The sequence below is a fragment of the Hippichthys cyanospilos genome, chromosome 18 (genome assembly GCF_059441005.1).
Source record: "Hippichthys cyanospilos isolate Australia breed blue-spotted pipefish chromosome 18, RoL_Hcya_1.0, whole genome shotgun sequence".
Taxonomy (NCBI): domain Eukaryota; kingdom Metazoa; phylum Chordata; class Actinopteri; order Syngnathiformes; family Syngnathidae; genus Hippichthys; species Hippichthys cyanospilos.
Window position 1 is genome coordinate 554,579 of NC_142386.1, and position 27,196 is coordinate 581,774.

The 27,196-nt window shown below is 45.8% G+C and overlaps 2 protein-coding genes across 4 annotated transcripts in view; both read right to left on the reverse strand.

Annotated features, from left to right (window-relative positions):
• Positions 1–436: 436 nt before the first annotated feature.
• rad51d (RAD51 paralog D) lies at positions 437–7,759 on the reverse strand. 2 transcript variants are annotated; one of them, XM_088440238.1, is made up of 10 exons: positions 7,456–7,759; positions 7,320–7,381; positions 4,962–5,080; positions 2,916–2,997; positions 2,200–2,334; positions 1,395–1,499; positions 1,244–1,328; positions 951–1,021; positions 668–817; positions 437–588 (listed from the first exon to the last, which is right to left on the reverse strand). In XM_088440238.1, the coding sequence occupies exons 1-10, from the start codon at positions 7,535–7,537 to the stop codon at positions 499–501; spliced, it is 981 nt and encodes a 326-aa protein (XP_088296364.1). In that variant the 5' UTR covers positions 7,538–7,759; the 3' UTR covers positions 437–498. The 2 variants fall into 2 exon arrangements, with proteins under 2 accessions (XP_088296364.1, XP_088296363.1); XM_088440237.1 differs by having other exon boundaries at positions 437–618.
• A 6,222-nt stretch (positions 7,760–13,981) lies between these two features.
• tmem132e (transmembrane protein 132E) overlaps positions 13,982–27,196 on the reverse strand; it is a 190,020-nt gene continuing 176,805 nt past the window's right edge. For both annotated transcript variants that reach the window (XM_088441046.1, XM_088441045.1), the window contains exons 7-9: positions 21,571–21,850; positions 18,819–19,013; positions 13,982–16,345 (exon numbers count right to left, since the gene is read on the reverse strand). In XM_088441046.1, the coding sequence (XP_088297172.1) occupies positions 15,251–16,345; positions 18,819–19,013; positions 21,571–21,850 (1,570 nt within the window). In that variant the 3' untranslated portion in view covers positions 13,982–15,250. The remainder of the gene's footprint in view (positions 16,346–18,818; positions 19,014–21,570; positions 21,851–27,196) is intronic.

The window sequence follows — 27,196 nt, forward strand, 5'->3', positions numbered from 1 at the left end:
CAGAGACAAAAGAAAAACTAATGTTTCCCTTTTTACAGGGTTTGTACAAGCTTTTTGTTCGTCTGAAACAGATAAATGCCAGAAATTGCATCAAAGTGCCTGAAATACAGAAAATGCCAAAGCTTTTATAGTTTTGGCCAACTGAAACATTTGACGCTGAAAATAAAAACACAAATAACGTCAATTGAGCTGGAACGTTACCACTGGAGCGCCATTGAAAAGTACACAATTGGGTGCGGATTCTTTTTTTTGCAATCCCACTCAACGTGGACGGCGACTTGTTCAACTCCCGCACTTTGACCATGACAAAACGCAAAAGCCGTCCCCCGCGTCACACGCCATCCTTGAGTTGAGACGGGTATACACTACACGCTATAGATTTTTTGCAAGAAAAAAAACAAGTATATGGTGGTAAGAAAATATTCAGGGAAACTCGTAACATTTTGGAGAACGTTTTATTTTGCGTGGAAAAAAACAAAAATTCTTTCTTTGCCGTCGTCAATCCGCCGCGTGGAGTTTCCGCTTTACCGAGGCGCCATCGGAGCCGCTCCAGCGCCGAAGGTCCCACTCGGCTCGGATCGAGCACGGCTGACGAGGGCGGGCCGAGGCGCGCGTTGACTTGGGATTGAAAAAAAATCATTTCAAACTAATTGAAAAAGCTTCTCACCCGCCTGGAGGACTTGACGAGCGCGGCGGAGCGCAGCGCGGCGTCGGGAAGTCGTTCCAGCAGGACTCGGGTTCTCGGGACGTGACTCCAGACGGCGCCCAGGCCCGGCCGCGCCTGGCCGTCCTGGCTCCTCGTGGCGTGATTGGTCACCTGAGAACGGGGGATTGGCAACCGGATCGGCGGTTTGAATTGGACTCGGCCTGAGGTCCCGCGGAACGTCGCGGTCGACGGGGGGCCCCCGCCGCCATGGAAAACCCCTGTGCGCGTTTGCCTTTCTCCTCACCAGAGCCGCCAATGAGAAATCCTTGGCCAACGTCTTAAGGGTGATGCCCACTTGGCTCATTAAGTACACGCCTGCACAGAACGGGGAAAAATACAACTGGAAATGAGTAAACCGAGCAGCTTCTCTGTTCTTTCGTTTCGTGATCCGTTTGAGAACTTGACTAGAGTCAGTCCATCGGGAGCAATATTCATATATTGATAGACTTTATAGTATATACTTGTATTCCAACGGTAGATCTATATACAGTATATATAATATATGTTTGATTTTTGATTTTTTTCCCCGGCGCTCACCTTCCCGACGCCCGCTTCCCAGCAGAGGAGCGACGACGGCCGACACCGAGTCCACGATGAGCGCCTTGACGGAGCCGCCGCCTACCTGCCCGAGTCGCTTCCGTCAACTTTTGACGGCCCGTCGGGGGCGGGCGTCGCATTCGCCACGCACCTGCCGAAGCCCGCCGCCGTCGCCGCCGCCGAGATCGTACAGGCAGTCGAAAAGGGAGAAGATGTCAAAGGCGCGACGCACGGCGATCCTCTGCAGGGCTTCCATCTGCCAGACAAAATGACGGTGGAGTTTCATCGGCGCTTTAGGAGGCGTCGCTCGTCTGAAGGCGGCTATAAAAAGGCATCCCTGTACAAACACGCCGAGCTTTTCCGAAAACACTCAGACGCCAACGTCAAATATTTCAAAACTTTTTGCGGCTTGATTTGAGGAACAATTTTCGAACTTTCGTCGTCCTACGTCGTAGCCCCGCCCCCTTTCCGTCATCGTCGGGCCGTCGTTTTTTCGAGCCGGGCAAAATAGCAATTGTCATTCTGTTAGTGTATTTTTGCCCAACCTTTTGCCATCGCGAGAGAGCGAAATGACTTTTTTTTTCTGGTTCGTAATTTGTCAGGCACTGGTCTACTTCTGTCTGCACTCATAATATTCTTTTCTTCTGTTGTTTGTACTTACTTAGTTAACACCATGTCTGCGGTTCTACAGTTACACCGCAAGTGTAACACCATGTCTGCGGTTCTACAGTTACACCGCAAGTGAAACACAATACAGTAATATAAGTGTAACACGAAAACGAAGGCAGCTAAGGGGTTCAACCCCAGGCATGTTTATTATCCCACATCTGAGGGAATGCAGGGGACGAGAGTGAAAACGACATAACCGTTGTACAGTGATGTCAAAAACTTTTTTCCATTTTCTTTCATTTTATGGACGTTACTTTTTCCGATTGTTCTATTCAGGATCGGCTGACCTGTTCGTCGTGGCTACTGGTTTGCGCGCGCAGCATTTGGCGGAGGCGTCCCGCCGTCAGACCTCCCGTGGTGTCCACGTAGATCACGTTTTGCCTCAGGTGGTGAGAGACGTGTGCCGCTACACCCAAACACACCTGAAAACAAGCACAGTGAATACGCCCAAGGCAAATACACTCCGAATACTGTGAGGAAATTCATTTAAAAAAAAGCCATTTTTTAATGCCGTTTGATGATTCGAGAGATAAAAGCATTTTGTGAAAAGGGAGAGATTTTACATTCAAAGGATTTACAGCAAAAACAGCAAAGTGCACTCAGAGAAATCATAATTAGTCATTCTTGTTCTTGAAATAAATGCAAAAAAAAAAAAAAAGAGAACATGAAAACTTTTCATACCCACCCCCCAAAAAATCCTAATAAATGCGGTGCAGGTTTGGCGTCTAAGACACGGGTGTGGAAGTCCAGTCCTGGAGGGCCGGTATCCTACATGTTTTCAAACCTTTTCCATCAAAAACACCTGATTCAAATGTTTGGGACCATTTCGGAGCTCCCGCGGAGCTTGCTAATGAACTAATCGTTTGAATCGGGTGCGTTTGGGAAAGAAAAGCGGAAAACGTGCTGGATGCCGGCCCTCCGGGACTGGACTTCCACACCTATGGTCTAAGACTTCCCCCGAGTACAGATTGAGCGAAGAATAAAGGAGCGTTGTGCGACTGACCTGAGTTTTGCCACTTCCCGGCCCTCCCGCCAGCTCCGTGATCTCGCCCGTGTACACGCCCGAATCCAGCAAGGCGTCCAAGCTGAGCACAATTACCAACCGCGGCTAAGAAAGCAAAAAACAAAAGCCGAAGAGATGCCGCGCTGGCGAACCAAGGTTACGCCGCCGCTGGCGAACCAAGGTTACGCCGCCGCGGAGAGGACGTGCCTGACCTCACCGAGCGAGCGAGCGAGGGAGCGAGCGAGCGAGCGCTAATCCCGTCGCGGGCCCCGACCCCGGCCCCGGCCCCGCTTAGCGTGAAGGTTAAACGCGGGGGACGTTTGCGCGCCGCCGACGTGCCGTGAAATATCCAGCGGGCGCCCTTGGAGGGGCGGGCGCCCTTGGGCTTGGGGGGGCGGGGGCCCTCGGGGGGGCGGGGGCACAGCGGCAATCATCTTTGTCGTTTGAGCGTCAAACATGCTTGGGGAGATGGAGACGCTTCCGTTTGTGCCATGCGGCCTTCGCATCTTGATTGGAATATTAGCGTGTGCCCTCCTCCTCCCATATTTTCAACCAGAGCGTTTTCGCATCATTCTCGCGGAACAAAGTTGAATATTTTGTTCAAAAAGTTTTGAAAAAAAATGGAGATACTTGAATGAAGGAGATTCAAGTTACACTCAATATTTTTTCATTTTATCATTAAATTAGAAAAAAAATGGCAATTTTGACAAGAGTAATGTGAGAATTAGGATACCCTATCTTATTTTATAATTCATAAGAAAAAATGTTGTATAAAATACAACAATGATATTGCACTTTTCAAAAGAATGTTGAATAAAAGTTAATATTTACAATAATAGAAGTCAAAATATTCAGCGAATGGAATAAATACTCATAAACTGCAAGTCAACATTTGGAAAAAAAATGAAGAGTAAAACGCGTATAATTATATTCTATGAGGGGAATAAAGACTTCTTCAAATGAAGTTGGAAGCGGGGATGTTGCAAAATGCGGTTTTTGCACACCGTGATCCTCGTGCGCCAATGGTCAATGTAAACGCCTACGCGTGACGGAGGACAAAAGGGGCGCGGCCTAAGCCAATGTCCTCGCGGCATGCGCGTCGCCTTCCGAGTGAACCACTAGGGGGCAGTCGTGAAGCGTCCAATCACCTCGGACGACATTTATGACATGCTTGAGGAACGTTGACTTTAACGTGAAAATATAAAATAAACAAGACGGTTTGTAGAAAGATATCCTCTGCTTAAAAAGAATTGCAAACATTTGACAGAGTGCCTTCAAGGCTTTTTTTTTTTTTTTTTGCAAGCAGCCGAGGAGGAGCCAACATGAATGCGGGTGATACATCAGACGCCACTTTAGGGCCCAAATGGGACAAGGCGAGTCTTTAGTGACTGCGTTTTTCCCCTCTTCTTCCCTTGCGTGACGCGCGGTGCTGCATATCCCGCTCGGCGCGGCGAGCTCCACGCAAATGACATTTTTCAAGGCATGTCGACGTGACTCGGCTGCGCTTGATGGATTGGGGAGATGTGCAGTGGAATCTGCTTACAAAAAAAACAAAAAACAAATCTTATGACTGGTTCGACTTACATGTGTCCTCCAGTTTAAACAAGAAAGGGATTTTTTTTTTTTTTAGAAAAGTGAATTTCGAGCACGGGGCCTTGAACCTTTTGCGTAGCAGGTCGCTTATTTATTTGTCAATTTCAAGGTGTGGAATTAGCCAGCCGAGATGGCGCACTTTTTCAATTTGGAGTAGGGTGATTCTTTTCTTGAGCGTGAAATTCAAACAAGAGATTTTCCACCAGGGTTGTCAAAGCTCTTCCGAGAGCCCCGGAAAGAAAAATAGAAAGATGAGGGCCACTTTGTTTTTATTCATTTATTTATGTTGATTTTACTTGAGTTTGCCGTTTTATTGTGTTTTTATTGTTTTACCTATTTATTGTTTTATTTTTCCTTTGAAAACCCTTGTGTTGCTTGAACCTGCGCTATATAAATAAAAGTGGATTGGATTGGATTATTTAACCAATTAAACACAGTTTAATTGCCGCTCACTCGGGGTTTCCCGTCGAGAGGATGGCGGTGGAGCTGAGCAGCTCGTCGTAGAGGTCGGCACCGGAAACGGGGAAGGCGGCGTGCTGGGCCACAAGCACCCTGCGGATAGCTATCAGAGCCTGCCGAGACAACAAAATGTGACATTTCACCTTCCGGCCATTGCTGAGTAACAGGCGGCGCTCCCGCTCCCGCACCCGCTCCCGCACCCGCACCCGCACCCGGCTTAAGGTGTTTCATTAGCGGGTGCAAGCCTCAGGTCGTCGCCGCGCCCACCGATTTGGCCCGCAAGAGCTCATTAGGAGCCGAGCGGGCTGGCGGCCATTTCGCTAACAGGTAGAGCGTTAACATGGAGTGAAATATGTTGACGACGCCGTCGTCAAACGCGCGGGAGGTTCAAGAGTAGGATTTCTGCGGAGGGCGGGGATTGCCTCATCGCACTTCCTCAATTACACAAGGTTTGAAAAACATTTCTTTCATATTTGATTTACACACTGATTAAAAGAAAATGTGATTCCAAAATTCCGGTCCGTTTTTTTTTTTAACTTTATAGCTTCCTCGACAGCTTGCCTTGCAGATAAGCAAAGTTCCACTGATTAGCTGTAGTAAGGAGAGCTGATTCTGATGGGACTCATCAACAGCTACAAGGCAACTTTTGAGACAGTGTGAGAGGTGTGTGCAGCTCCCAATTCACATCACTTTCTGCAGCTAGCGTAGCAGCAATGAAGTGGATTAGCGCTGTTGATTGGGGGGAAAAAAAGCGTTTTTTTCTTATTTGTTCATCCCTTGTCCGGAGCATTTCAAATCAAAGAGAAAACATTGAAAGACGACACCAGGGAGCTGAAATTTCACCTAGATGGTGACAACTTGTCAAAGTTTAACATGGCGCGACTTCATTCAATATATTTTGAAATTCAAGGGCCAGTTAATCTCCTGTCAGAATTTTACTCCGCAAATCATCAAAATCGGCTTCAAAATAATCCATACGGTTGCTGCCTCATAATTTGCTCAACTTTTCAGGTCTCGGAATCTCAAGGCGGCGGCGCCGCGCGGCGCCTTTACAAGAAGTGTGATGTATGACGACCGGCACGATGCGAGGCCCTCGACCGGGTCATGGCGCGGGACCCAGAAAGCGCCGCGGGGCCGCACGGGGTCAGAATAATGTCAGGCGGACCCGAAAGCACTGGCAAAGACAGACGCCGCAGGAGCTTTTGGTTTTTACCCATTAAATCAAATGTTCGGTGGGCGACGGGGCGCACAGACAATGACCACAGGAGGTGAAATGATAAATTTCGCCCTGGCCTGCTGCGACCTCTCCCCGCCCACGCCAAACAAGCCCGGGCTCTCCCAAAAGCCTCCTTGCCTGATGATTTGCACGCAGGAAAGAACAAATCTCGCTGGATAGGCTCGTTTGCAAAAATGAAGTTTCCTCTTGGCTGCCCGAGAGGTCAACAGAATGTATTCATCTGAAGAGCTCACCTTTTTTTTCTGCGTGCAAATGATATCAAAGGGAAAGGTCTCGCATGTTTTCAAGAATTCGAGCCGTAACGAGGGCTGTTAGATGGTATGTGCGTTTCCAAACTTTTTTGGAAACACCTCGCGCGGCATTCAGATTTTGTTTGTCACCGACTGTGCAAAGTTGCATGAATCGCCGTCATGATCATAATTATGACCGCCGCAATTAGAAAACCCCCATCGCCAATGACTTTTACGATTCAAATGTAGGCTCTGCTACTTGAATCTTTTCTCTAGCGGTAGACGAGGCGGTCATTTGTTGGTAGGTCTACGTTAAAATGCCAAAAAAGTCCGTTTTTTTTTAAAGTTTTTTGGTCATCCAAGTCATGGTAATTGTATGGTAAATTAATGGTAAATGTTGGAAGGAAGGCAAGATCTAAGATCAGGCTTTTGGGGTGTATTTACTCACGCTATTTACTCATGGTTTGTTATTGGATTGTTACTGTCATGATTGCTCTCACAAGTCATTTTTATCCGCTCGGGAGGGGCTGCTGCTAGAGTGCAAAAAAAGAGAATTTTTAGAAATGCATCGATAAAGGAAAATAACACTTGGAGGGTGTCTTGAGTGAGAAATCAACATTGTAACATGGTTAAATCCCCCCCCCCCCCAAAAAAAAAAAAAAATCTCCCAGGACACAGGCACATTATGCGGTATTATTGTGCAGGATTTTAGAAGCTTCTTCTCCTGAACATGAAAAGGAGTATCTACACTTTGCCTTTGGCAAACGTCTCCATGACGACTCATTTTGTAAACTAGCTTCATTCATCGGCCTCTACGTGAATTCACTGGTTTGCCATCCACGTTAATGTCAAATTGTCTATTTCAACTCTAAAATAATCAAATACCTTATAGGAAGCCGAACATTTCTGTGCGAGGTCCTCCATGTCCGACGAGACCAGATCTTCCACTGTGGGGACAAGAAGATACATAAAACGCCTCTTGTTCAAATTGGCAGTTTTCGTAAGGAGGGCTCGTTCGAACCTGTTTTAATGTGAGCATCCCGCAAACGGCGCAGCAAATCTTCATCCAGTCCAGGACACATTCCGTCTCGCAAAAGCACCATTGCTTTCTCGTCGTCGATTCCTATTCAGTCAGAAAAAAAACTTTGAAACTCATATGTCGTCAATTGTTGTGCAAAAAAAAAAGTTTCTTCACGAAGTTGAAACATCGGCAAATTTGACTAAAATGAGTTCAAACGCGAGATTACTCTCTTGTCTAACATTCTGAAACTCGCTGCCCTGTTTAAAATACGTGCTGCAAAACAGGATGCGTCTTCATTTTCTTCTTCTCTTTACGCAGACTGGGCACGTCGAGTGCAATGCTGCTCTCTATTGGTCAGAGTGACAATCACGCACATCAAACTCCGTTGTTTGTTTGTTTGTTTGTTTGTTTGTTTTTTTAAAAACAAATGACCGTGATGCTCTGGGGTTCATTATGTTTATTTACCAACAAGCCTCCAAAAAATATCAATCGCTAACTCCACCGTCCAAAAGTGAGTTTTAAGTTTTACACACTGAGCGAATATTGATGTTTAAATCACGGCAACTTGTCAAACTGACGAAATCGTTGCGTTAAGACTTTTAAGACTTTAAGTCTAAAGTTTACCCCCAGAAACAAAACCACAATGAAAAACTCATGAAACGATTTCTGCAAACTTTAGTATAACTTTTTAAACGTTTTTTAAACACATTTTCCGGCAGATCGGTAGCCAGATGTGCATTGTGGGTGATGTAGTCTTATTGGGCTGGGAGCGAAAACATTGTTTTAACTGTACCTAAATAGCTTTTGAAATATTTTTATATTCGCGCTCTCTCTCTCTCTCTCTCTCTCTCTCTCTCTCGCTCTCTCTCTCTCTCTCTCACACACACACGCACACACACACACTTCATCCATCCATCCATCCATCCATCCATCCATCCATCCATCCATCCATCCATCCATCCATGCATCCATCCATCCATCCATCCATCCATCCATCCATCCATCCATCCATCCATCCATCCATCCATCATCCATCCATCCATCATTTCTAGACATATGAGTCTTTTCCAAGCTGTGTTTCGTGAGCGAACTTTTAGTGTTTTATAGTTCCCCTTTGAAAAGTTTTCCACATCGCCATGGTAACTAAAGCAGTCCCAGCAGGCTGCTCTGGAGCCATCAAGCCTAAGTATGCGAGGAGCCTGAGGCCACGTTCAAATAAACACCTTTATTGCAACAATTCCCTCTCCGCCATCTGATTAGCTGTCTCATTTAAGACAAATGTCACGGCTGATAAAAGATAAAAAAGAAAAGTGGAAGAGGGGGAACAGGAAGTGCTGAAAATACTCCACCTATTGCCGCAGCAAAAATGGCAGTCTATTACAGTTTTTCTCAGTTGGTTTAGCTCGTTTGTCAAAACAGAAATAGCATTCTCAAAATAACATGGACAAATCCCTAAACCATTTTGCAACCGTTCATAACAGAATATCATCTCACATTGCATTCATCGAATTACAAATGTCTTCGTATTTGTCATGACACATCAGTGCATCTATCAAGTACAGGTAGCATAGAGCCCGCACAAATTTAGCACATCTTTCATCCTAATTACATTGTGACACTAAAAGTGATGCCATCTAGTGGTCGATGTTAGAATTACAGCATAAACAAGAGGCAAAATGATTTAAAAAAGAAATCACAGCAGGACTGTGATGGAAGCAAGATTACCTTACAATAAACTTTAAATCATTTGTTGATAGCGGTGTCCTTTTTTTTTGGCCTAGCTCAGCCGTTCATCGGGCTACATTTGGAGTCACGTGCTCTTGTTGACTTGTTTCCCTTTTCTTCGCACTTCCTCCCGCGGGCCCGCCGAGCGGTGCTGATGAAGTCGGTCGGACATGTTGGCTGGAGGTTATCAGCCTCCTACAGATGCCCACGCTGGCGTGACGGTTCCAGCCGAGACTATAAAACCTCGTCTCCTCCGTGCCAAGAAGACACATCTTCCTGTCCTCGGTGCGAAAGCGTATTGGCTGGAAAAGCGTCGCGAATAATCTACGATAAGATTCCTGCACATTGTGGCCGTATTGTGCATGGGGGCTGTCATTTATTTACTCAATTGCGGATGAGGGGGTCGTTTTTTTGGAATTGTTGATGTCTGATATTTCACCCAGGGGGCCATGCTGCACACACCAGAAGCAGCAGCACATTGTCCATTGAACTGTAACAAAAATCAAATAAAATTCAAGTAAAAATGGCTTGTTTAGTAGATTGTCGTTGTGTGGCCCGAAATTGATATTACTTATGTTTTCAGTCACAAAGCATGGTCATGGAAATATTTCACTCATATCTCAAGGCAACTCTTGATAATCTTCCTATTTTTATTTGAGAAAAGTGTGAGACTTTAGGACTGGTCTCCCCCTCGTTGTTGTTGTTTATTTAGAGAAATGGCTTCTATACAAATCCGGCACAGTGCAGTTTCATTCAAATCATACCAAGTCGCTAGATGGCAGCGGTGTCGCAAAATTCTATCCAATCAGAAAGAACTTCCGCCTATGACGATACCAGTATCTGCGTCTTTGGCGGGTAAAAAAGTAGCGAGATGACGCAAATCTCCGGTTTAAGATGGTCACACGCAACCACGAAACCGTACAAATCTAGGTAAATTTCCAATTTGGCGCAGGTTTTGAGCATTCGGTTTTGATGAAAAAAAATAAGCCGGCCTTGTATAACAAACAGGACAAAACGGAGACATTTACTGCCGGTTTGCAGTCTGTGTAGACAAGGCCTAAAATTTACGAGGCGACCGCGAACACATCACGTGCATGAGTGACATCAAAATCCTTCGGACTTTGTTTAAAACTTAAAAAATAAGAAATAAAGTAATACCAGTGGGGGGGGGGGAGTTAAAAATAATATTTTGTTGTTTTTACCTCGGGTAGGTTTGTCTGAACTCTAATAAATAATAACTGAACCTTGTCCCCTTAGCTTTTACAGGACAGGGCATGTTGACAAACGTGCGTTGCTTAAAAAAAAAGTGACCTTGCATTCATTAAACATGTACGATGACTGGATGCCCCGTGTAGCTGCCTCCTGGCATAAGGCGGATGTTTCAAAAAGGCTAGGAAGTCATAGTTTCATTTTCTTCATCTGGGCCTCTTTTGACCACACACGCACACGCGCGTGAGCGCGCGCAAACACACACACATGGAGTGACAGAAGATAAATAAAAAAGCCTTGAAAGTGTAATCATGAGGATAGAGGGGGAGGCTAAGCTTCCATTGATCAGGGTTCAAACAGGTAACACTTGACAAAGGTGCCTTTAAAGTGCAGCTCGGCTGGCCCCGCGTGATGAAGAATGCCTCACTTGTCCTTGGCTGTAAAACTGCAAAGCTCAAATAAAACAAGCCGGAGGAAAAAAAAAAAAGAAAAGAAAAACCACCTTCCCCGCTAGTTCCACCGAGACGGCAAATAAAACACAGGGTGCTCGCTGAGCTGAAAGATGTTATTACTGACTCACAGGAGCAGTTGGAAAAAAAACAACAGGTTTTTTTGAAAATAGCCGCTTACGAATCAAGCTCATTAGATATGAGCTTGCTGTTGTCGTGACAACCGCTAACATCTACCTGAACGGTTTAAAATGAGAGTCAAAAATGGATGAAGAGGTTGGACGACTTTGCGTCAGTGAAAAGGTAACTTAATATCCGTCCGTTTTCTCAGCTGCTCGCCCACACATAAGCCACTGGCTCGCCGTTGCCTATCCCAGCCGTCTTTGCCAACTTAAGCGACGTCATTGCGTCCCATCCTCTCAGTTTTATGCATGACGAGTGGCCCCACGTGTAACAATGACATCACGACGATGACAAGGGAGAAACCTCGTCGTGCGTAACGGTAACAGAAAAAGCCATCACACCTGGAGTGGAGTATCTTATCTTCTTTAGTATTTTACATAGAACGGGAAAATACAAGGATTTGCTTTCAAGAGAATACAGGAAATAGATCAGTGCTCTGTACGTGAACATGGTGGTCAGTGTGGCAGCGGTAAGCGGTGAGGACCAAGTTCCAAGTAGCAGCTTGTAAGAAAAATACAAACGAGCGCACCCGAGCAGCGTTACAAAAAAGGAAAAGAAGGCAAAGAACTTGGAGGAACCAAACATGGCAACATATTTACACAAATGTAGAGAAAAGCGAAAAAAAAAGAAAAAAAAGAAGAAAGCTCGAGTAACACACTATCTGTACAGCGGAGCCGCCTACGACCGACCGACCGGGATTTACGCGGAGCGGCCGGCTTGTTGAGTTCCTCGTTAGTTGAATAGACCGAGAAGCCTACATTCATCCTGAGAGAGCAAAACCTGACGGGGGAAATGGAAAATCTGGGAATGATGTCGGAGGCATGCAGACGACCGCAAGCGCGCGAAACCCCGATCCAGATTTCAAGACATGCAAGACCATCAAGAAGTTTTAGCGCCCATCCCGAAAGCTGAAATTGATTTTTGAATGGAATTGTGGGAGTCTTGACAAGCCTCGAAATTCACACGCTTTCCTGGTGAAAACGCGCTAGCGAGACCCTGAACGCAACTCGTGAAAATCGTGCTTCTGTGGCAAAACACAAATTTCATCCAATGACACGAAAGTGCTTAAACGTCTCTCAAAACACGGTCCGCAAAAAGGCAGAGTACAAACTGAGGGTACTCGAAGGAACTCCAGGGGGTACTCCGGATTTGAAGTAAAACAAACATGCAAAAATCCTTTTTTGTCTTCATTCCATATTTCAGGAAAATATACGTTCGTAAAACAAATTTTATGGTCGGTCGGTTATTCAATTTCATTATTGTTTCTCAACATAGGACGCTTTTTGTTCTTTATTTTTTGTCGAACGTTTAAGAAATCAAACAGATGGCATATTTGAAGACTAAAATGCTTTGCACCGGTTAAGGGTTACTTGGCTGAAAATAGATTTCACAGGGGGCGCATCACGTTTTGCATTCTACAGTTGTCGGATGGAAGCGCTTTTCAAAGGCGCTGAATTTCTCTCGCCGATATTTACAATATTCAATTTGTGCGCTTAGAGCGCAGGAAGTTATGCTTGTTTATTTGACCCGGGGCAAAAAGCTACAAGGCTAAATGGGCGCCCCAAAATATCAAACATCAAATTTGCATTTTCACGCGATTGAAATCCGAGGAGGTCGAGGCTCTCCCGGCGCACGTTTTGTCAGGGTAAAATGAAAAGGGAGATGTGCGCTACCTACTGTCTGTGGAGAAATGAAATGAATGTAGCAAAAACTTGAGTCCTTGCTCTCTACTTTTGAAGACTTTCAAAGCAAAATGTGTCATTTGACATTTGCGGCCATACAAAAGAACAATTCTGGACCGGGACTTTCATAAAGCCTCAGGTGCCTCTCCGGTTAAATGCGGCTAATTACCGTCACAAAGGAGGTCTGAGGAAAAAAGAATTGATCTGAAGCCTTAGATGCTGTTTGGAATGAAAATGATAAAAAAGTAATATGGAGAAAGAAAAAAAAAAGCGCATTTCATCTTACGGTTAGTTCATTAGGCTCAAAAAGCCAAGCTTGTTTTAGGAGTAGTGAGGACGTCGTCGGCTTTCAAAGCGGGACATGCCGGCGGGCGCTAATTAAAAGCGGGATTAGCCCAGCTGCCAATGTTGAGTTTTATTCAAATAACGCCATCATTTTATGGATTTTTCATTCTTATCCTTGCGGGGACACGCCCCACCCGGCGTTTGCCCCAGCAAAACGGGCCATTTGCCCAGACCTCCCTTTGGCTGTCAAGACTCGGTTTCAGCGTTTAGGTCTTGCTTGAGCTTCGTTAGGTTAGGTTAGGTTCGTAAGGTTAGGCTCCAGGAAATGCATTCTGATCATGAGGGCCCCACTAAAAAAGTAAAACAAGACATCCTTAGATTACAGGTGACGCATATCGTATTTTCCACACTATAAGCCGCGCCAAAATAAATACCTTCGATTTTTCCAGAAGCTAATTCTTTTAACTCTTGATTGGTCTTGGCATCGATCTAAACAGTCTTTTAATGTAATCGAGCGGTATTTTTGCCCCGTTCTTGAGATAGGACTTTCCACAAATCATCCTTATTCTTCATTTCTGACTGTCTTAATCATCATCATAATGACCGACTTATCTGATTGTTTTGTTGACATCCTCTTTAGCGTCGCGGATGCCTAACGCAACCCCAGCCAGTACTGTAGCTTCTAATCTATGCGCATTATATTGCGGTGCGCCTTTTGAAAAACATTTTAAAATAGGCCATTCATCGAAGGCGCTCTTTACGGCGTGCCTTATAGTGCGGAAAATACGGCGATTGCATTTTAGTTACACAGGTTCCGAGTGACTGACAGCAGTGTCTTTAACCACAGATCACATGAAATATTAACCGATTATCTGCTACACGCACAGCCATCTTGTCTCAAATTGCATCATCTTAATCAATCAAAAGTAAAAAATCAAACATGTGGCACAAAGATGTTTTCAGTAAGGTGAAACCCCCCCCCCCCCCCCCAAAGTTCCTGCCGATCTTGCGCTCCGTAACGCGTGAAAAGTAGTAAGGAGTCCTTCTGACAAAACGGGCGAGCGCCTTCCCCAGCGTAAGCAGCCATCCGCATATATAGCGTACATGTATGTACACGCCACCGCTTGCGTGTATGTGAGCCTGGCGTGACTTCACGGCATGCGTGCGATTACTGGAGGAGGGCGGGATTATACCGGTACCGTACAAACATTTACAAACTGTGTTACGTGTAACCCGAATGGCGTGCGATTCAAATGACAGGCGACCAGATCATGTGATGCCCGGATGACACGCTACTCAGATTGTCCAACCCAGAATCGCTTGTTACTCAGATTGAGTGTTGCCCAGGTTATATGTAACGCAGATTGACATTTTCTTTTTAATTACATTACGGATCACATTTTCCTCAGATTACATGTAGCACAAATTTGCACATCATTCTATTGGCCTGTAATGTAGTCTGGATCGTTCCTAAAAGGATATGTGACGTCTGTGTGTTGCCCAGATGAAGTTTCTTAGGTTACATCAATCTTATGTATGCGTTACACGTTAATTTGGATCACACTTAATCCAAATACGTGTGCCAGTCACATTGGAACTCACCCGTAATTTGCTGCAGATCAGATTAGGTGCAACCCAGATTACATTAAATTTGAGTTTACTAAACAAACTGCAAGAAATCCAGACAAATAAGCCGGAGCCTACGTTCTAACCGGATGACACGGAACCTGTATAATAAGTGCAAGCCGTACATTAAAAATGACCCAGATGACATGTCGCTGAGATGACGCGCGATCCAGATTACACGCGAAGGACCAACGGAAAGTGATGGCGCCTCGTCCTCAGCGGGAACAAAGCTGTTTGCTACACGGCCTCAAAGCCTCCGGCGATACCGGAGACGGTGAATATAAGGCATCGGGGGGGAAGCGGATGATAAGCGACACCGAGGACGACGATGAAAACCTACCTATTTTGGCAAACAAAAAGAAAAAACAAGCAGAACCCCCGAAAGAAAAAGAGCTTTTTTTTCAGAGTCTTTGACGGTTTTGGGCGTTCATCAAAGGCCTCCGTTCGTTGCTCGGTCGTCCAGTCTTTGGCTTCCGTCTTAGTTTTTTTTCGTTTAGTGTGATAAGATTACAGCACTGCGCAAACTAAACGGAACAGAGAAACCGAAACGGCAGTAGGCCCTTTTCGCCCCTCCGTTTGGTCTGTGATAAAAAGGAGCTTTTTCTCGTTTGTTTGTCCCCCCCCCCTCCCCTCCCCTCAGGCGATTTCTTTTATTCTGCGCATGTAGTCGTGCAGTTCCTCGGGGTCCCGGAAACCCATGTCCTGACACACCCACTGGATGTCCTCCTCGTCGGCGACGGGGACGGAGTTGTAGGGCAGGTCCTCGCTGGGCAGCGTGGCGAAGGTGGTGAACTTGACCCGCTTGCGCTTGGAGGTGGGCGAGCTGGCGTCCTCGCCGCTCTCCTTGGCCGAGCCGCCCGAGCTCCCGTCGCCGCGCCCGTGCACCTGGCTCTGCACGCTGGTCTGCGAGCTGCCGCTGCTGTGCTGGTCCCCGTGGCGGCAGGTCCGGACGCCGCCGTCCGGCGGGTCGGCGGGACCGCCGGCCCGCTGCGGCGACAGATCGCACTGGGCTCGGAGCGGTTGGCCGTTGCCCAGGAAGACCCAGTGGTGCGAGTGGTCCATGTTGACCTGGCCCTCGGGCGGGATGCGCTTGTGGCGGTACTTGAGCACGAAGACGATGCAGTTGATGAGGAAGACCAGGATGGCCAAGCAGAAGACCCCCAGGAGGGCGTACATGCCGATCTCCAGGTCGCTCATGTTGCGGGGCGAGTGCACAAAGTCTTCTTCTTCTTCTTCTTCCTCGTCTTCGCCCCCGTCCTCCCGGTCCGCTTCCGCGGGCCGCTCCCGGTCGCCGGCCGTCGGTAAATCGGCGACGGGAGCGCCGGCCGGCCGCTCCTCGGACGTCTCGTGAGTCCCCCCGCCCGCGTCGGGCTCGGCCGGCGCCGGCCGGCGGGTGACCACCGGCGCCTCGGCCTCCGCCGCCGCCTCTTCGTCCGAGTCGTCCTCCTCCGGGCCGAAGCGGACCCGGACGAAGACGGCGGCGGAGGCGATGACGCTCTTGCGCTTGCTTTTCTGGCAGGCCTCGCCGATGGTCATCTCCGCGCGCAGCAGCTCGCCGGAGCCCTCCCCCTCCGCCACCGCCACCGGCCAACGCTGCTGGGGTTCCTGGGACACCGACACCACCTTGTCGTCCAGCGTGGACACGTTGAAGTTGTAGTCCTTGGGATCAAAGTAGGTCAGCGCGGCGGCGGTGTTGTCGCTGAAGAGCATCCACACGGACAAGCTGGCCTCCTGTCGGCAAACAAAGCGCAAGCGTGCCGCGATTATAAAAAAAAACAGAAACCTTACGCAAACAACCCGTGGACACTGCAGAGTCCACTGTAAATCCAAATACAAAAACAAAAGGTGATCGGGTCTACACTGAAACCAAGCATTTTCAACAACAAACCCACTCCATAACAACAACAAGAAGAATTCTCAAGCGGGGCTACGCTAGACTCTATTTTCGCAGCTACGAGCAACTGTAATTTCATATCGTGACGATTTAAAGTTTTCCTTTTCAAATTGAGAGCAAAATAATTGAAACATAAAGCAAAGCGCCTTTGTTTTGATAAGAGAATACACAAACGAATATTGGGATATCTTCTGAAGTGGCCGGTACTACAACTGGAGTTCCAAAGTTCAATAATAGGGACGGACGGGTCGAGATCTTGTGAGATTAGAACACCAACGATGCCTGCACGGCACGGCGGTTTGTAAACGCTGCAGATTTGCATGATGGCTGGTTCATTTCGTAAAAGAATACTTTGAAAAAGTAAAAATGTAGATTGCTCATTATCTTATAATACAATTTCTGCGCAAAATCTCATTTTAGCGGACAGTAAATATGTTTAGAAAAAAAGTACTATACATGCTATTATAATCATTTGCATAGCCCGATACGCGATGGCACGTAATTCCCATCAAATGTTAGTAGTTCCAAGACGCATTTATTTACTGTTATTCGATGGTTTTCACCTGGCGGCTTGAATGACTTTGGGACGAAGCCTTTAAAACTCAGAACACGTTTTAATCTCATCGCAATCTTGACGAGATTCGTCCGCCGACGTCCGTTACCGCGGCGATGAATGCTCGAACGTCGAGTTACCTCGCTCGCCTCCGCGCTCCGCGACAGAGGCCGGGAAGAAAAAATGCAAAGTGACGTGACGGCGTAGCCTGAGGTGCCAGACCACCAGCACCCCCGTGTTGGTGGTAAAAAAAACAAAAACAAAAAAAAAAAAACACAAGAAAATCCAATGTGCACGTTAGGGACAAAACGGGAGCAGAAACGCTAAAGCGATCTTAAAAGGAAGATGGGAAAAACGCCACAGATAGATCCACTCGCAGCATTGAGCGCGATAAGCAAATATACCTGCCTGCCATAAATGAAAAACCATGTGGAAAAACTTGCGAGGGGACCTTGATATCTCTTCCTCTCACTTCAAGCGTGATGGAGGACGTCTGGAAATAGCTGGCGGAATCCTTTGAGACGACCCCCTCGCTGACTTTTATTGCCCCCCGAAGCCAAGCCTCGGAGAGCGCTTAGAACAATACATTGCAATCATTACATTTCAAGGTGGCCGAGAAGCGGAAAGCACGAAAAATTGCAATTTAATGCCCGCCCCGGACCAGTGTGCGTGTGTGTGTGTGTGCGTTGTAGCATTTTCACGCACGGCGCCCGGAGCGATGAACGGCTGCCAATAGCTTCATAGGTTTCGTGTGGAAGATATTTAAAAAAAAATAAATAAAAAATCCCGTTGAATATCGGTTTTCTCTGGGTACTCTAGCTTCCTTCCGCATTTCAAAAACATTCACGTGAGGTACTCTAACTCAGGGGCCCATAAGGACGTTTACAATGGCCCGCGGGGTGATTTTGCGAAGCGTTAAAAAAATGAATCGGAGCCATGGCTTCAGTGGAGCGCTACGCTAGCATAACATTAGCATTAGCATCTAGCTTTCTCATGCCGCTGCTCGGGTACAAATCCTGCCCTTAAGAAATTCACAATGAGCAGTGGTTGCCATCTGAGCCAATACCAGACATTCCGTTTTTTTCGTCTTCCATTAAAAACAATCGGTCTCGTTTTTCTTTTAGCTCAGCAGCACCTCAGTATTTATCCTGACTTCTTGGGGAGTTTTCCACTTCTCCTGCCACGTATGCGTCTGAGACATTACAGCTTCGTTTCATTCTGTTTAATGGCCTTTTTTACTTCGCTATACTCCTTGAAAAGAAGGGAGCCGTCTGTATGGGTTAAGTATGAAAATCATATTCCAGTCCGTGCACTAACCTGTCTCATTACCAATCACTTGACAGCATGCACCTTACAAATCCTGCACAGTGCAGGAACGTTGATAAATACATGATATTTTGGACTACATGATATTTCGCACTATCATCCTCATTTGTGTACAGTTTCTTCCGCTCCATAATATGCTCAGGATGTGAGTGTATTTATTTATTGGTGTTTCATTATTGCTCTATTATGTTTTTTTTTAGCCTACTTTATTATTTGCTCGATTGTGAAATGTAGTCTGCTCAGGGAACCGAAAAGAATAAGGATTTCATTGTGCAGTATTACTATGCATATGACAACAATATTAACAATATTGAATGAATATGAAACAATGAATAAGAAACAATATTAGCAATGTCAGGACGGATGTCTTTTTTCAAACGGCCCCTTAAACATGAAGAGATTTTTGCCTTTTCAGGATGGCATCATTGTACCTGCTTGGGGGCGCCGAGGGTCTGGAGGCCGGTGGCCTTGGCGACCAAGGTGTGACTGTTGCCGGGACTGGGCCGCAGTGCCAGGCTCAAGCCCGACACGGCGTGGACGCGCAGCTGGCTGATGGAAACTTTGTCATCCGTGACGGAAAAGGCCGCCTGGCCCAGCGCCGCGTCCACGGCCAGAGGCGAGTCCACCTGGGGAAGGGACAGGAACCAAAAAAAAAGTAACAAAAGCCCTTCCGATACTCGTTCTGATGTTGTGTTTAGTTATGAAAATGTTTGTTTCCAGTTGTACGCCTTTCTTCTTTTTGGCATTTGCACACCGTTGCCGGTATTGATTCCAGTTGTTGACGTTTTCAATTTGGACACTTTAATTGCTTGTGAAAACAGTCCCCGAGACAGACGGCAAAAAAACAAAGATCGATTGAGCACAAACCGCCGTTTTGTCGGTTGTTTTTTTTTAAACGCGCATATCGACTGGTTCCCACTGTTGACGGCTTTCGCCTCCGTTAGCAACCGTCCCTCAACTCGTCCGTTACAACAACTTGAAAACTTTACTTCCTCTTAGGCCTTGAGTGTGTCAGTGTGCGTTTGCTACATAGTTGGGGTCCATATTTTGGGTTTCTACCATCTTTGCGGGGACCCCTTGTCCTTGCGGGGCCAATTTGGTTGCGGCGTGAAGTGCGGCTTCTCATTTATTAGGCCATGCGGAAAATGACAAACTCAAATGTTCAAATTTATTTCGGGTGGATACGTTGCAGATGCAGTCGCCACAGGAGGAAAATTCATTTGCATCCTGCCGACACATAATGTGAAACGCCATAGATGGGCTAAGGGAAATCACCGTGTGGCAGTTTGCTACTTTTAGCAACTGTCATGTCATTTTCCATCAGCGAGTGGCAAAATGGCCGCTCCTTGAGACAGAAATAACAGGTGGATTTTTTGGCATAATCCATAATTCCATAAACAAATATGAATCGTAACGTTCTATTCACAGTGGGCGGCAAACGGCAGCTCTGGAGCTGCTTGCGGCTCTTTAGCGCCGCCCTAGTGGAATGACGCATAGGATTTTTTTTAATTATTATTATTGCTCAGTTAGTTGTTCTTTCGAATCCTCCGAATTCTTGACTGTATTTCTAGAATTTCATCAACACAACGAAATATAACACAGAAAAAATGTAATGGAAGTTACACTTAAAGCACCGTGGTACGGCAGAGTAGTCACACGGTGCGTCATTCCCTCCAGGATGCAAGCGCCGCAGGGAAAATCAACATTTCATCACGAAGGCTCATATTTGGAGAATACTTTGTCATTTTGCTATGAAGCTAATATAGTTATTTTTGACATTTGTTGCCTTCGTTTTTTGGCGGTTTCAGGCAGGCTCTTGCCACATTTTGGGTTGTCAAGCCCTGATTTAGACTAAAAGGCTTCACTTTTAACATATTATTGGAAAAAAACATCTATCGCTTGAATTACCCTTTCAAAAAAATCCAGTCAGGCCCCCAGAGTAAAAATAACAACTACAAGATTTCTGAACGGTCCGGCACCGGCGAGCAGGGAACAATTTCCCAACACGCCAACGATATGTCAAGGAAGCCAGCTACATCCGCCGCCGGCAGCTTTGGCGGCACCTCGGCCGGATTGCAAATGATCGATTACCCGTTTAAGATGACGGATGGGCGCCTTGTATCTTTCTCGCCCGTTCCTCACATCCATCTATCGGGCGGCCGACTTCATCCCCGACAGCGCTGAAGCGTCGTCTCTCGCGGCCAGCTAAACTTTCCTCCTCGCCCGTATTTGCAAGGGCAAATACCCTACATACTTGACACTAAAAAGAGTATCCACGTACCTGCTGTTATATATATTTTTTTCCATTTTAAATGCACTTTTTAGGATGCGTCTGTTAGGCTAATTTCACCCAAGAGGAGACTTGGGGCATCATTTGAAGCTTCTTCTTTGCATGCAAGTGGAGTGTAATGCTAAACATTTGTGCCGGCTACCTACATGTCAAATCAAGCACTTTGTCATCCTACCACCAGGGGGCAATGTTTTCCACATGTTTGAATGACAAAAGCCTCTACTTTTCTCACCCTAATATATTATTTACCAGTGTCAAACAGCATTGAGTTTCTCACCTGGTTCTTAATATATACAGCGCTAGCTGCCAATCGAGACCCAATCCAATTTCAAATTGGAATATAATTCGGTTTGAAATGACCGAAAATGACATTTTGACTGCTAATTGATTACAATGTGCTTAAAAGTGAATAATGAACTTGGTTGTGAGTTTTTGCCATGTCTAGGGTGAAATTGTTTTCATTATCATTTACTTTATTTATTTATTTGAGTTTATTATAATAGTTTGTAAGTATCAAGACTTAAAGCCCTGTTTATACACCGCTTGTTTAAAAAAGGGGCAATAAATAAACACGCTCGACCAAATACGACGAACAATCGCGATTTCAATATTGACCAGAATAATCCTGATTATTATTCTGGCCATAACACAGCTAGAAAAAGTACCGCCACAGCCAAGTGAGGAATTTGAGAATGACAAAGATCTATTCCAGCTTAAGAGCTGTATCGTGTAAATATTTTGTGGAAATTCCTGCGTTGGGAAAGGGGCGATCGTATTGATCAGACATGAGACAAAGAGCAGCAGGAAAAAAAAGCGGTAGCAGCGAAACGAAGGCAGCGGAGGGCAACGCCAAACTTTTGGCCGAGAATTCATTTGATCCAAGAAAGCGAGACCTTTAAAAGGGTGGATCCCAGCTCCAGTCCCACGAGGACGGTCCTGTCCACCAGCTCGGCCACGCGGGGGTCGGCCACCTTGAGCGAGTCCTGCACCAGGTCGGTGACGTCCACCTGCCAGTCGGGCCCCAGCATGGTGATGACCTGGTCGGTGCCCTCGCTGGACGTGGTGTGGAACTGCGTCAGGACCTTGACCAGCGCCCGCTGGTACTGCAGCGTGCAGCCTCGGCTCACCCGCCGATCGTCCTCGTCCTCCTCGCCGTCGCTGTCCCTGGTGCTCCTGGACAAAATGGACAGGTCACAGCCCAAGAACATGGAAACCGCGCCGTAATCCGATCGACGGTTCCGAGTATTGTCTGATCTGGCGCCGTTATTTGGCACATAAATCCCTAAAGATATTTTAAAGGTCAGGGGGCAAAGATTAAAAGCAGTTTAATCACTAAATTAAATCCCGAATTTGTCCTCTACGATAAAAATCACGCGCTTTCCTGTTTTCCAGTGTGACGTTGATAGGGATTTCACGGCGGTCCAACTCATTCGATCCCAAAGACAGATTTTGACCTCGTTCAGACATTCAATTCCGGGAACAGTTTTCCTTTTTTTTTTTTTACATTTATTTTCAAGTTTTTGGCTAGATGAGTGTCTAAAAATGGCTGGTACTAAATTCATTTAGGAACCAATTGCTTTAGGTAATTACTAACCTTTGTGCCAGAAATAAATGTAGTACTTAATAACCTAAGTTAATTTAGTACCAGCCGTTTTTGGACTACTTCTTGGGATTGAATGAGTTAAACCCTTAAGCGCCAAAGTAGCACAATTGTTCAGAAACACTTTAGTTTTTAATCCAACTATGGGCGGCCACTTCCTAGCTATAACATGTAGAGATTATAAAACAATAAGAGGTAAAATAGGGACTTTAACAGACCCAATGAGAATTTTTTTCTCTGATCTTTAAGTAAAAAAGTAGTTCTCAAATGGAAGGCACTTCAGGAGGTATGTAAAATTTTAGCACGGTTTCAGCAGGTATCCTATAAATCTAATTTAATGCATTTTGAAATATCGTGACAGGAACATTGTAGCTTTGTTTTCAAACTAAGAGCAAATTGGTTGGAACATATAGCATTGTCTTGCAAAATTGTGTCTTCTTCACAAAACGTATTTATTTTATGAAATGATCATTTGTGGTGCAATTTCTCACCAGAAAGAAAACTGAAGATGTTGCACGGTTTATCTTCTCTCGTTGCTGAATAAAACAAAGATACCTCTACAAACATAGTTCCATAATTTATGAAATCAAACAGGAATGGCAGAGCACTTTTAAGCCTTTTCTCCATCCAAAAATGCTTTGCTGAAATGGAGACAGAAAAAAAAAACCCTGGCAGTAGATCATTGAAAAAAGGTTGAGAATCACTATCTTAAATCATCCTTTTTGAAATGTAATGGGAATCGGTACAAAAAATATCCGATGGTCAAAAGCACCGGCGCTATCAAAATTAATGACAGGTACTGATCCTACAATGCGCAGTGCCTTTTGAACGCGCTGCTTCCGTGTGATTGTGTTTCTCCGGCTCCTTACCAATCATGTCGAAGCGCCACTAGAACACGAGTGTTTCGAAATGGACCCGAATCAATGTCGCCTTCTGAATGTCAAGGAGGAGGCGGAGGAAGTGGCAGCCTCTCAAAGTTTTGCTTCAAAGTTGATTAGGCTCAGCCAGGGGGAAAAAAAAAAACTGCCACGTTAGACCCTTTTTTGCCTGTGACATTTAGTAGACAAAAGGAAAAAAAGGTATGGTAGCTGTTGACCTCACAAAGGCTCATTCGGAATGTAGAGAAAAACGATACAGTACAATACATCATGTAAAGTCATCTATGTCATCGCGGGTGGTCGTGGATGGCGGAAAACAAGCTAGGACAAAACGGCGTGCAAAGTAACAACCAAAAACACAGAAGTCAAATCGACACAATCACGCTAACCAGGACAGACGCGAGGGGAGCTTGAAAACGCTAGGACAAAAAAGGCGTACAAAGTGACAACCCAAAACACAAAAAGAAACACCAGCTGTGTCTCTAATGAACAGTAGACAATAACCCTGCAAGAACTGAAAGATGACTGGAAACTAAATACACTCCCAACTAACGAGGCAACACGAAACAGGATACGATTGGGAGAGGGAGGTGATTTGTCAACAAGGGGGCGGGGCAGGCAAATTATATCAATGATAGCAGCCATACCTTAATTTCTACGTGACAATATAAAACAAACAGGATCCAAGACACGGTAAAAGCTAAACGAATTAGCAGCCATTCAAAATACATACAACCATTAAATTGATGAAACTCTCAAATTCTTTGACTTGGTCAAATTCACAACAGCACAAATAATGTCAAAGGATGTCATAACTAACTTTTGCAAAGTATTCAAAACGTTTTTGTCAAAATCAGAGAATGTGGTTAAAGTTTGAGGGCCACGGGTGATTGAAAAAAATCCAGGATAAGAACTAACAAAAGCAAATGCGAGTCGCTTGCATCCAAAAAGCAACCGCGTACGCGCCGGTCCCGACTGGCACCATTTTTTATTTGATTTTTTTCCGCTCTCCCTCCCGACGTGGGCTAACGCCACGGTGGAAGAGCGCCCAGCTTCTCATCAGCGTTATGATGACAAATTGTGAAGAGAGCGCGAGACCCTTAAGAGCAGATGGCGGCGAGCGGAGCGCACTTCTCAGCGTTCGGCAGCAGATGCCCACTTACGACACCGCGCAAGTCGGCCGCGCTTTTTACTAGCTCGGAGAGCCACGCCGTTTATCTGCGTCCCCTACTGAACTCGGCGCCGCCTTCCGTTTCCTGTTGCATTTTCTACTAAATTCCACGATCAATTACAGCGTCCTTATTTTTTCAACCGAGAATTGCGGTGTCTTTTTTGGCTGAGATTCCCAAACAAAAATGGGATTCACTGACATTTTTCTAGACTTTTCCACAACATCCTAAGTGGTTAAAGCTTACTTTATCACTTCATTCTCCGTCTACGAATCTCAATATGGATCCATATATAAGGCGCACCATCAGCTTTTTTGAAAAAGAAAAAAAAAGGCTGTTGGGTGCGCCTTATAGTGCGGAAAATACGGTAAATAAATGATTGATGGTAAAAAGTTGGCACACAGGGCGACACAGCTAACTTTTTTGCTGAGTGCAAATCAATGAAAAAAAAAGCCTACTTAGAACCAAACCCATGATTATTTTTTTCAACTGCATTAAGGGCTATGTCAAAATGTATTTTCTTGTATATGCAGCCAAAATGGAGATGGCGGGCCGTCGTTTGGACACCGCTGCCTTAAACTATTTCTGATGGTTAATATTATTTTAAAATTCTTGATGATCATCAGTGACATTATGCTATACTTTTTTTGCAACGTTTCCTATGAATGTCCTTCTCCCCATACGACGTCACGGTTCATTTCATTCCAGACGTTTTTTTTGTCCTTTCCAACTAAATTTGTAATCCCTATATCTAAGATGACTCGCTTCCCTATCAGTTTCCAGTTGGACCTGCGCGCCCGGCTGTCATCTGGAATTTGTTTAGCGTCTGGTGCCATTCAAAGAGGAGCCCGCAGGACACGGCGCGCTCAGGTAAGCCAATTTCCTTCCTTTAAAACGCGGCCCGGGTAAAAACGACAAGGCGCTCCGATTCGGCTGGAAAAGGTCGATATTGCGGCCGGGCGAGATGAATACCGTCCGGTCCGATTATTGTCCGGCGTTGTAGCGGATGAGGCGACCGCTGACTGTAAGAAAGAGACCCGGCGGGCCGGGAGACCTCGTCGCGCTTGTTGCCGAGGGAGTGAGTGAAGGTCCGCGGCGCGCCGTTCGCTGCGGAGGGAGGCCGAGTGAGTCATGGAAGGGGAAGAGATGAGACTGGATTCTGCTTTGCGGAACAACCCCAGCAAAAATTTGGATCGGAATAACTTTCTTTCCAAATTAAGAGCAAATTCATGGGAACGTGACACAACTTATTGATAAATTGTGCAAATGGTTGTGTCGCTACCTTTTATATAGACGCCCATGTTTATTAGTGACGATTTTCCAGCAGTGAGCCAGAAATAAATCAGATGATGTTACACTGTTGGTTTTCTAGACTTTCGCAACAAAACACAGCCTAGGGACACCACTCCAAAACACAAAGCTGCATCATCTGTGTATGCTCTAAGCTAAATATTAGTTACCTGTCAACCCAATTATTGGCCCTTGCCTATCCGCTATTATTATTGTAATTATTGCATCATCCTGATACTGAAACATCCATAGGTAGTAGGATTAAAAATCATAAGAATTTGTAGGTTTTATAGGTTCTCTATATCGCAGGTGGTTGTGGAACGCGTCCTCCATAATAAATAGGAGGTTCCCAGAATGAATATAAAAAAAAAGGAAAAACCGCAGCCTGCGCAATACGTTTTGCAGGCGCTCAGGGTCATTTGAAGCAGCCCCGTGCCTTAAAAGGGGCGTTTGTATTCCGCGTGCATGGCGGCGCTTTGGCGGGATGGTGATGGACTCGGGCGGAGAGCGCGGCCGCCGCGTTCTTACTGCCGCCATGAACCATTTTCTAAATGAAGTGTTGGGGGCCTGTTTGTAACGGCGCCGCGCACCGGCGGCACGCCGGAGCAAGTCGGCGCCAGTCGTCCCGCCGCCGTTTGTCACTGGACGGACAGCCTTAATCTCCAGTCGCTTGCCGTTACGCCGCTTATTTTGTCTCGGCCGTCTGGGGCCCGACTCGACGTTTATTGCGCGACGGCAAGCGGATGAAGGAGAGCGTCCATTGCGCTACGCAGGCTTAACAAACGAAGGAAAATATTTTGCCTTCAATTGTATTTTGGAAGACGGAGATAACAGCGAGAACATACGTCATTTTCTTTCCTTAGTAAATTAGATGTACAGTAACATCAGCAAATGACATTGTTGCAGACAAAACACATAATCATCAAGTGCTGCGGCTGTTTTGGAGCAAAGCCCTCATCATCCTCCACAAAGGTACAAAAAGACTTGTTTGTTTTACCAAGCCTCGCGCGCGCATCCTCCCGGCGCTAATGAAGTCTCCGTCTCGGCCTTTTTGGCTAAATGTGTCAGGAGGGCTCAGACTCCGATATGACAAAACAGATGGGATTGCACCTGAGAGCCTCGTTTGGCCGCGCGACAGTTCGGCTGCGTGTTCCGTCTAATTGGAACAAAACAAGTGCAAGAAAAAAAAAAAAGGCTTCAGTTTTTCAAGTGTTTTCGGCGAACGGGCTCAATGCTCTTTGGATAATGAGTGCGATACGAATATGGAGTCCTGCGGAAAAGGTAGAAAAGCCCCGAAGGAAGGGCTATAAATAGCTCATGCGCTGAGAAGATGGCTGCCATTGTTCTTATGGAAACCCATCACCTTAATTAACGCCACAACACTGATGTGACCGGGAACAAAGCAAATTCATCAGCAACACAAGACAAAAAAGGTTTTGCGAGTCTGCAAATACTGATTCATCTGTAAGTTATTTTGTTGATTAATCATAGATTGGCATTAAAAAACCTTTTGATTTCCATCCCTCGATCCAAAACGTTTTCTGAAGGTGACTTTACTTCAAAAAAATCTGTTTGTTTTTAT

Bases quoted from the DNA above. Each gene is read 5' to 3' on its own strand.
- rad51d (XM_088440237.1), bottom strand. From the start codon at position 7,537: ATGGTGCTTTTGCGAGACGGAATGTGTCCTGGACTGGATGAAGATTTG. The intron at 2,335-2,915 runs GTCAGTCGCACA...GCTTGTTTTCAG, and splicing joins CGGGAAGTGGCAAAACTCAG to GTGTGTTTGGGTGTAGCGGC. The intron at 1,329-1,394 runs GTGCGTGGCGAA...CGACTCGGGCAG, and splicing joins ACGGCGGCGGGCTTCGGCAG to GTAGGCGGCGGCTCCGTCAA.